The 9,568-nt window shown below is 41.2% G+C and overlaps 3 protein-coding genes across 4 annotated transcripts; all 3 read right to left on the reverse strand.

Moving 5' to 3' along the window:
- Nucleotides 1-3,839: 3,839 nt before the first annotated feature.
- On the reverse strand, nucleotides 3,840-5,791 carry NitFhit (NFT-1 protein). Its single transcript, XM_069050661.1, has 7 exons — nucleotides 5,427-5,791; nucleotides 5,206-5,379; nucleotides 4,969-5,160; nucleotides 4,686-4,898; nucleotides 4,329-4,635; nucleotides 4,101-4,276; nucleotides 3,840-4,052 (listed from the first exon to the last, which is right to left on the reverse strand). The coding sequence occupies exons 1-7, from the start codon at nucleotides 5,607-5,609 to the stop codon at nucleotides 3,882-3,884; spliced, it is 1,416 nt and encodes a 471-aa protein (XP_068906762.1). The 5' UTR covers nucleotides 5,610-5,791; the 3' UTR covers nucleotides 3,840-3,881.
- Nucleotides 5,792-5,848: 57 nt separating this feature from the next.
- Nucleotides 5,849-8,179, reverse strand: LOC138132922 (esterase B1-like). 2 transcript variants are annotated; one of them, XM_069050657.1, is made up of 8 exons: nucleotides 8,037-8,179; nucleotides 7,574-7,809; nucleotides 7,465-7,527; nucleotides 7,264-7,414; nucleotides 6,841-7,217; nucleotides 6,463-6,789; nucleotides 6,265-6,412; nucleotides 5,849-6,211 (listed from the first exon to the last, which is right to left on the reverse strand). In XM_069050657.1, the coding sequence occupies exons 2-8, from the start codon at nucleotides 7,796-7,798 to the stop codon at nucleotides 5,916-5,918; spliced, it is 1,587 nt and encodes a 528-aa protein (XP_068906758.1). In that variant the 5' UTR covers nucleotides 7,799-7,809; nucleotides 8,037-8,179; the 3' UTR covers nucleotides 5,849-5,915. The 2 variants fall into 2 exon arrangements, with proteins under 2 accessions (XP_068906758.1, XP_068906757.1); XM_069050656.1 differs by having other exon boundaries at nucleotides 7,934-8,068.
- Nucleotides 8,180-8,185: 6 nt separating this feature from the next.
- LOC138132929 (phenoloxidase-activating factor 2-like) lies at nucleotides 8,186-9,507 on the reverse strand. Its single transcript, XM_069050665.1, has 3 exons — nucleotides 9,381-9,507; nucleotides 9,001-9,325; nucleotides 8,186-8,907 (listed from the first exon to the last, which is right to left on the reverse strand). The coding sequence occupies exons 1-3, from the start codon at nucleotides 9,494-9,496 to the stop codon at nucleotides 8,368-8,370; spliced, it is 981 nt and encodes a 326-aa protein (XP_068906766.1). The 5' UTR covers nucleotides 9,497-9,507; the 3' UTR covers nucleotides 8,186-8,367.
- Between the last annotated feature and the right edge of the window lie 61 nt (nucleotides 9,508-9,568).

The following is a 9,568-nucleotide window of genomic DNA, read 5'->3' on the forward strand; positions in this document are numbered from 1 at the left end:
ACACAGGGTTATTCTAAATGACTGTAGTCGAAGTAGGCGTGAAAACTGAATGTAAAATTTATCGTTGCCGCTCCACATCAAAATGATGTAAATAAGTGAGTTGTTCACACACGGGAGTTAAATTGAGTGCAAAACAACTCTATATTTCTGGGTTTAATCGTTAATTTAACAAAAATAAATAAAAATCTCACCACCGCACTTTTCACCTAAAAAATGACAGTGACAGCGACAAAACTGACAGTTCACATGAAAGCGGCAAAAATGTAATAACATGGGCATGGCCTACTTCGACTACAATCATTTAGAATAACCCTGTACCATCTTGAATCTGTTTCATTTTGTTTTCATGTTTTTTCTTCACTTAAACAGCTTAATTGTAATGTTTTTATACATTTAAATAGACAAATTAAAGCCAAGACAACATCTTCATTCGTCCTGCATTTGTCCTTGATCGTTGTCTCATTTCACTCCGGATTTTACTTTTTCTATTTATATTTCTGGAAAACGAAGCAATAAAATTTTGTTTTACCAACTTCGTAGCATAATTTATAAGCCAATGCTCCTTTACTTTACAAAGTAGAAGGCCAAACAAAATCCTTGTTTCACTTCATACTCCTTAATTCTTACTTCCCCTTTTTTGCTTTTTCTTTCTTTCTACATCTTTCATGTTACCAATCGCAAATTTTTTTTTTTTTTCAACAAAATATTCGTCGAAATTTAAACGTTTTTTTGAATCTGACACGTAAATGTCAAAAAATAAATACCCGAATACATTTTTTTGGCTGTTGACATTTTTTATCGTAAATTGTGTAATGGTGATTCATTCTGAGAACGTCTTACGATGAGAACTCTGGTTTTGCTTTGCCAGAGACGAAGATTTAACTGTGCGATGTTGCCACGTCGCCATCGTTTCGGGTCTGTCCATTCTTGCATTTTGTACGGTGTCATTCGCAAATTTTGTCTACGACGGTGAACTGTTTTCAATTTTTTCGTGAGGTGTAGTTTCTATGTTTCTAAACGCTGTTCAAAAATCAAAAAACCATTGTGGTGCAAATGACTTATCTGTCACTGTGATAAATACTCAAGTCTATTCAAAAATCAAAAAACCACCACCTGTTGCTTTAGGTTGGTAAAATTTAAAAAACCCTAGGTAGATATTTTTTCATACTATGTTGGTAACTATAAATTATGACATTTATTTGATCGAAAATAAGATTCAATTGCTTTGAATTTCGTTCATATTGTTTTATTAGCAGCACGTTTCATTTATTTATTGATTCTTATTATTTTTACTTAAACATGCCCAGAAAAACAAGACACAAAAACAGACAGATATTTAAAAAATTCTGTCAAAAAATAAAATGACATTTAATTTTTGAGGTACTTTTTTTTACTTGCTTTTAGTCTTCTACGTTGTCCCACAACCTCGTAGGTAAAATTTCGGCACATTTTAAAAATCACCCTATATATTATCATATTTTATAAAACGTACACAAATTTTCCCTACGCGGTTGTGGGACAACGTAGAAGACTATAAAAGCAATTAAAAAAATTGTATCTCAAAAATTAAATGTCATTTTATTTTTTGAAAGAATTTTTTAAATATTTTTTCCGAGTTTTACATGAAGCCAGTAGCTCGTGGTTAAAATTATGCTGGTTCATTCTGGGACACCTGTATGCATAATAGGAAATGTCATGAAAAATGTGTATTATTTACACCACAATGGTTTTTTGATTTTTGAACAGCGTTTACCTTTACATGGTTTTCCATCAAAATCGTAAATGGCATTTCTACACTACGGTAAAAACTGAAAAGTGTATATTAATTTTTATTTGCCATAAGCGACAATGTATAGAGACCTAATTTTGAAGACGATTTTTCATTTTCTAATTGATCAAAAATAAAAAGAAGAATTTCCCATAAGTGGAGCATTGATTGATGTACCATAAAAATTAAACAGTTTACTAAGAAAAGAGGACAGGGACAAAAATAGGTATTTTAACAATTTGTGTTTTTACAGGCCCAATACAAGGAAAATAATTAAGTATTATTGATATCATACATGTTTTATTAATTTAAGATTGTATTAAAAATTCTTCAGCAATAAGTGACACAAAACATGCAGAAAAAAAGCAAAAAAGGGAAAATAAAAACGGGACGAGTATGGAGTGCAACAAGGATTTTGTTTGATCCTATACTCTTCAATGTATACATCTCAGATTTTTCAGAAATGGAGTAAAAAGAGCAATGATTAAGTGATGAAAAAATGTAAAAACAAAATAAAACAGAATGAAGATGGAGCAGCAATATGAAATGGCGCCGTACCTATACCTGTTCGTTCAAAAAGCAAAGCAATTTTGTCGGAATATTCCAACAAGCCTTTACGAATGAATTTGCACGAACCGACGCTTGAAACGAACAAAACGCTCTATTTAATTAGTAATAATTAACTAAAACCTATTTCGGTTACGCTGATTAGACTGCTCTTCCACAAAATCCCTCTGTTCTATTCGGAATAAATCAAAATCTGGATTGAATTATGTAAAATTGAATAATCCCGTTGTTCTATTCGCACGAGTCATCCTCCCTACGCAAATTAACGACAATTCTAGCAAAAATAAAAATCCAGAGAAAAGTTTTCCATTTTAATGGACCGTGAGACCGTTTGACTTTTTGATCACGTCACCTCCACGACGTTATTTGATAACGTAATGAAAGGACCCACCCGAATTATACCGTTTTTCCACACTTAGATTTCCAGTTTTCAATTATAGACTCCCGATAACTCGATTTCTTCAAGTCGAAATGAAATTTTACCTAATATCCTGCAAATCCTGCCGCGCTGCATCAGTACTAACGTTAATTAAAACGCGGAAGTAACAACCGTGCTCCTATGCGTCTACATTTTTATCGTAGGGATTTGTCCGCGCATAAATTGGAATAATAACGCAAATTCCACAATTAAAAGCAATCGTTACGTCGACATTGAAACCGTTCAACGATTTAATGAAGCGTCCGTTGCAGAAACTCACCTCGGGGGCGACTTGCATCCTATTAAAAACTTGCGTCTTCGTCAAATTAGTTAGCATTATCACATCTGAAGAATAATAGAGCGTGGAGGGCGGTTTTTCGCTCTAATTTGCATTCGGTTTATCCAAAACGGAAATCTTCTAAATTACTTGGAGTTGGGGACCGGAAGGAATTAAACTTCGCCTTGGAAAAACACTAATTCCGAGAAAGCGGGACCCGTTTCTGGCCGAAATCGGCAAGAATAGAATTACCGAACAACAAACAAAAGCCCCGAATTTAATAAAACTTCTATGAAAATATGAAGTAAGTCGGATTTAATGAATCGTAACAGTCGTGAAGGTAATTTATGCAGACTAAAGCTTTAATATTAGCTCTACGACTCGAGAATTCTCGTTATCTGCTTAATAATTTAGTTCTCGCAAATAAAAGCAGCGACGATCGGAAGCCAAACAAATTAAAAATTCATGACAGGAATTGCATGCATACGGGCACGGCTGATTCGTGTGTGGTCGGATTTTATTTGCCTTGGTAATTAAATGCATTATTAATTGAGGTCGCCGATCTCTTGGGGACAAAAACTTACTAACCGTGCTTGCCCACAACGTCAAAGATAAATTTCCATCCAAAAATGTTCCCGGAAGCATTACAAGTGACAGTGACAGTTTATTTGCGCAAAGCCATCTCGCGGATGCTTCGAAAACTACACGCAGATATCGATTTTGTCGTGAAACTGTCTCTGCTGCAAACAAATTCGAACTATTTGTCTGATGTAACGAAATTATTCTAGGTCTACAAATAAGTACTCCACTTCGACTCAACCCTTTTTATTGATCTGTTTATAAAAACCCGACTAGTTCTTGTAAAAATATTTCCGCAAGATTTTCGCTTCTTTGCTCATTTCTTCGTCACTCCGCCGCGGCTCTGGATTATTATCGCGATCGTGCTTCGCCAACTTATCGTAAACCTCGTCGTTGTGGTCGAAATCGTTGGGGTGTCTTGGCAGAATATGAATGTGGACGTGCTAGAACAAATCCCTTTCTTCACGATCAAACGCTCGTCAAAATCTCACCGGAATCGTTTGCCCTGCGTGCGTGCCGTCCTGCACGCACAACGTCGACGAACACGCCGCCGTCACCGCCTCCACCACTTGCTGCACCTTGACCGCGGTCTGGAACAAATCTGCCACTTCTTCGTCGGTCAAATCGCTCAGTCTCTTGCACAACCTTATGCTAGAAATCAAAACATCTGCAATACTTAAGGAATCAATCGATTGTCCAGTCTGACGGACGAAGGATACGGTAAGGAACGACGCATCTGATGTTGGTAAACGCGAAGCTGTGCCGCGTCCTGTAAAACACAGTACTCCCGGGAATCACTTTGTGCGCAAACATGAAGTTCTCGCTGTCGTCAATCGCGATTTCTTCATTACCGACAGTTTGCAGCCGGTACAAGTCGTCCCTTCGGTGCTGAAACACCGGCATTTCGCACCGGATTTTCTTGATTAAATCGGAATCGATCTCTGCGACCGCCACGCTTTGATTGGTGTCGTGACCTTCGCGGTATTTCGGACACTCCGCTACGATTTTACCTTGCGGGTCCACGATCTATAATGTCGGTAATGCAGGTTTCTACAATCGGTCAAAATGGCACTTACAAGAGCTTGACCGAAAGATATTCGTTTTTGGTTGTGTTTGCCGTACTGTGCGGCTGCGATTACGTAACATTGCGTCTCCACAGCTCTGGCTCTTAGGAGAGTCTCCCAATGCAAAAGCCCAGTGGCGTTGGTAAAAGCAGAGGGGTAGGTCAGGATGTTGGCGCCTTGTTTGCGTTGCAAGATGCTCAACTCGGGGAATCGCAAATCGTAGCACTGTTACAACGATTAAGGCGAAATTTGAGGCGCTCAGTGATCAATTATAATAACTGAAACTGAAGGATACTATCGAGAGTGACAGTGGACCGGCTGGGGTGTCAGTTGGGGGCACAATCTCACTGCCAGCTTCATTTGTATCAGACTCCCTCAGATTTACGTTTAATTCCGGAATGCTGACGTCGAACAAGTGGATTTTTTTATAAATAGATCGAATATCCCCATTTTCATCAATCAAAACATGCGAATTGAAAATTTTACACTTGGATTAATTATTTAGCATAAATCGTGACCTCTCGTTTTTTACCTCTTTCTCACACTGAACCAGCTCGTGGAAGCCGCCCACCGACAGCCAAACCTTCTTATTTTTGGCCAAATTTCGATACTCATTCATTAGTGTACCGCTCAGAGGCTCTGCAAACGCTTTCGCTTCCTCTTTATTGGTAGCTATGTAATCACTAGCCTCTGGTAAAAACACCACCTGCAAAAACACTCGAGTTATGTTGTAATCACCGCAAATAGTGCTACTTTGGCGTGTTTTTGTGCCGCCTCCGCGACCAAATCTTTGACGATTTTTAAGTTGTTTTCTTTATTGTTTGTCGCCGTGAACTGACAAATTGCAACACAACACTTGGAGGAATTCATTCTGCAAGAGGAAAAATATTTGACACTAGAAAATTTTGCGAAATTCGCGTTGAAAACGATTGACATATCCGATCTTGACTCGCGGAAATTGTTAGGTTATGGTTGTTAAACGTCAACGTCATGTGCGAATAGATTAGTTAAATAATTTTTCTGGCGCATTTCCAAGATTTCTGGGGAAATCTTGTCTCGAGTGCGAAGAGGAGGCAACTTATTTCGCTGAAAAACAAATTTTTTGACAGTTTTTGTATTTTTTTGAAATTTCAAGTGAACAGGACCGGCGTCGCCCTTCACCGAATAGCCAGACCCGGACTCGAAATATTTATTACAACTACTAACATTAATAAAGCATTTGTTTATTTGAAATTTGCAGTTTTAGTAACATTCCTTGACACCTTTACACAGCTCGTCCCAAAACTTCATCCTGTCGATGTCTGGGTCGACTCCTGCCACCAAATCTGTACCAATATCCAGGAAGTTCAGCACTTCAGTAACAGGAGGCCATTCAGAATTTAAGAAAGAATCTTTCGCCGGAATTGGGGTGCCAGTTTTGGCAAAATTGGTCCACATTTTGACAAATCTCAGAACTGAGATTTCCTCAATACTCCCTGGTTTCAAAACACGATTGCCAATCTTAAATAAATACCCCAAATCGTCGCCGTGGCTCACACCTTCAACCCAACACAAATTATATATTTAATTTCCCACAAACCGAATAAATAACCTTTTACTTTGACGTGTATCATGTTTTTAAACATGTTCAGGTCCGTATCGATTGACATTCTGTAGTAGTACACCGGTTGTGTGCAAGTTTTTGCGTGGCTTTTAACCGCGAGGTGAATTCCCCGGAGGAAAGTGGCGTCAGTTATAACCTAAAAATTGACATGAGAGATTGTCAAGTGGACAAATAGAATTATACTACAGTGTACAGGGCTTCCTTATTGTTGGGATCGATTACGTCACTGCCAAAATAAAACTGTGCGATTTTCTTATTTTTCTCCTTAAAAACGTCGCTGTCTTTTGGATGTCCCAAGTAATACGGAACAAACTCTCCTAGATTGGACTTCATGCCAAATAATTTGGTCCCTTCTTCGAAGATACCCTCCAGTGAGGTGTACCCAAACATCATTGGCACTTGATTGTACCTCCCGGAATTGATTATTTTGATTGGCTCTTCAGCCAAAAAAGAGTCTTGGCTCTTTGGTTCAACTGTCGGACCCACCAAGCGCTTGTCTACTGGACTCAACCACTAAAATTACAACATGACCGACTGCACCTCACACTGCACTTGTCAATATACATCGCCTAGTTTAACCTGTCCCTCGAGAAGTTTTTCGACTGGAATTTGTTGCAAAAACTCCAAAACCCTTTTATTGTCGCTATCAGTGCACCCATTAATTCGAGCCAGCTGTTTGGCATCGTTGACTCCTCGAGTCCAAGGACATAAAACACTAGCGCTCTGTACGATAGCTTTGTGGAAAAGACCTCTAGCTAGAGGCGACAAGATCAAATAGTGCACTGAGGCCCCTCCTGCACTCTCTCCAAAAATGGTGACGTTGTTGGGGTCCCCCCCGAAGTGTTTGACATTGTTCTTGACCCATTTCAAAGCCTGGACCATATCTTTCAGCCCCGCGTTTCCAGTAACTCCCAATGATGGATCGTCGATGGTCAAAAAACCTAAAACTCTCGATGTTTCAAGCTCAGCGTCGAGATCAAAACAAACCTAGAGCCCCTAGTCTGTAGTTGATTGTCACCAAAACGATGTCTTCGGTCATCAAAAACTCAGGTCCGTACATCGATCTGTCACTGGACCCAGAGATAAAAGCCCCTCCGTGTATGAAAACCATCACAGGTTTGAGATTTTGGGTGACGAGCTACAAAAAACCGAGTGAGTGTGAGATTTGCGCGATTATTTCGTTCCAACTTGGCGGGTGTACACGTTCAGGTAGAGACAATCTTCAGAACCGGCGGGTTTCAAAACGAGCGTCTAAAAAACATGAGTCAATCGCGTTACCACACTCGATAAATATTACTTCGGGGGTTGGCAACAGTTGGAGGGCATGACAGGGACTGCCTTGCTTGGTGGCGTCTCTAACCCCGTCCCAGCTTCGAGGGGGTTGAGGCGGCTTGAATCGCAGCTCCCCGAGAGGCGGCCGTGCGTACGGGATTCCCATAAAACTGACAAAAGGAGTGCCCAGGATGTCGACTTCGCTTTGTCCTCTCAATTGTCCTTGCTCGATCCTACAAATCAGATCCATCTTTGTGAACGCTGCAAACACAAAAAATTGTGATAAATCTTGTCTCAACAGTTTGTTTTTGTTTGCTTATCAAGCTTATCGATAATTAAATAGTTGTAAGTCACTAAGAGGTGTGCTTAAGTCATATTTACTTACTAAATGTTGTACTATGCGTCTAATAAAATATGAATTATTTCTCTTGAACACTATAATTTGTGTGGCGTTTCTAATTTGTACTAAAAAAACTAATTAGATTCACCTTGAATGATTCAGGGTCACAGCTCTTGCGAGATAATCTGAAGACAACACGCAAACGTGAACTCTGACCCGTTTATAAAGCAACAAAAAATTGCTGAAGGTCACTTCAATTAAATCTTGATGTTATTCAATTTGCAGAATGATGAGCCAAGATTTTCGGTCAATTATTTTATTTACAAACTCAACAACAATAAGAAGATAAATTACAATCGTCCTAATAATACAAATTGAGTGCGTGCTTTTCCTCAAAATTTATCAGCTTCCTGTCCTTCTCATACTTTCACAAAGGGGGTGGTTTCACCGCGTTTCAAGCGTCCTTGAGATCTCTTGCTTCAATGATATTTGTAAATTTGGGGGTCGAGATGGTGCGTGGCCATCTGTCGGTCAATCCAGTCGATAAACCGCGCCACACCGACGTACACCCCAGGGGCGTCCGTCAACCCGCAAACCAACCCCCACGCGACAATCCCGAACTGTTCGTACCTGTCCTCTTCCCCTTCGACCAGACACACCAACGGACTACCCCCGTCCCCTTTACACGCGTCTTTTTTGGGCCCGCCACCCGCACACATAAAACTGTCATGCAATCTAAACCCCGGGCCTAGTAGCGCCCCCTGCAGCGCCGCCTCGCAATCATCATTATGCACAACTGGGAAGTTTCCCTTCTTCAGGACGTTCTCGAACCCGTTGACGCTCTTGTACGACGTCTTGCCCCACCCCGTGACGACGCACTCTTCGGGAATGGGGGCGGAATTCTGCGGCGGCAAACAGACAACCCCCACGTTGTCACCCATCCGGAACGCCCGCTCCACTATCACAACCGCGATGTCGTTAACCAACGACTTCAAGCTGAATTGGGGGTGGATTATCACCTGAAACACAAAAGTACACGTCACGTGGTGTCCAGGGCGACTGGTTATCAAGCGAATCGTAGACCCGCCTGTGTACTTCTCAGTTTAACCGACCTTACTGACGCGGCGGTCTTGGTGCCGTAGGGGCTCGTTCGCGTGGCTCCAGTCCCACTCCCCGGCGCGGATCACGTAACCGTCCCCAGCTTGCACGCAGTGGGCGGCGGTCAGCGCCACTTTCGGGTGGATCAAAGAAGCGCCGCACCGGTACGAGTTCCCGGAAATCACCCCCAACATCCAAGGGAACTCGGCGAAGTTGGCCTCGTGAGCCGCCCCCAAGATCCTGCCCCTCGCATCGCTGAAAACCAGACTTTCGGTTCTTCTCTTGCCGCATTTTACTCGACAGCAGACGTCGAAATGACCCTTACACGTGTTCCTAGAGCTGAAGAGTTCCTCGATCGTACAAGTTTCCAAGAAGAGTGTGACTCACCACTTACCTGAAGTCTAGTTCTTCGCTGTCGGCGGAGGTGTCTTCGCACTTCCAAAACGGGACACACACACAATCACCGAGGGTTTGTTTGAAGAGAAGAAACAAAATCACGTGGTGGAACATGTTTATCGATGAAAATCTGCAGCACCAGTGAGATTTGTGCCGGAATTATCACCAGAGTGGGGGGAAGCGCAG

This window comes from Tenebrio molitor, chromosome 6 (assembly GCF_963966145.1).
Source record: "Tenebrio molitor chromosome 6, icTenMoli1.1, whole genome shotgun sequence".
NCBI classification, from domain to species: Eukaryota; Metazoa; Arthropoda; class Insecta; order Coleoptera; family Tenebrionidae; genus Tenebrio; species Tenebrio molitor.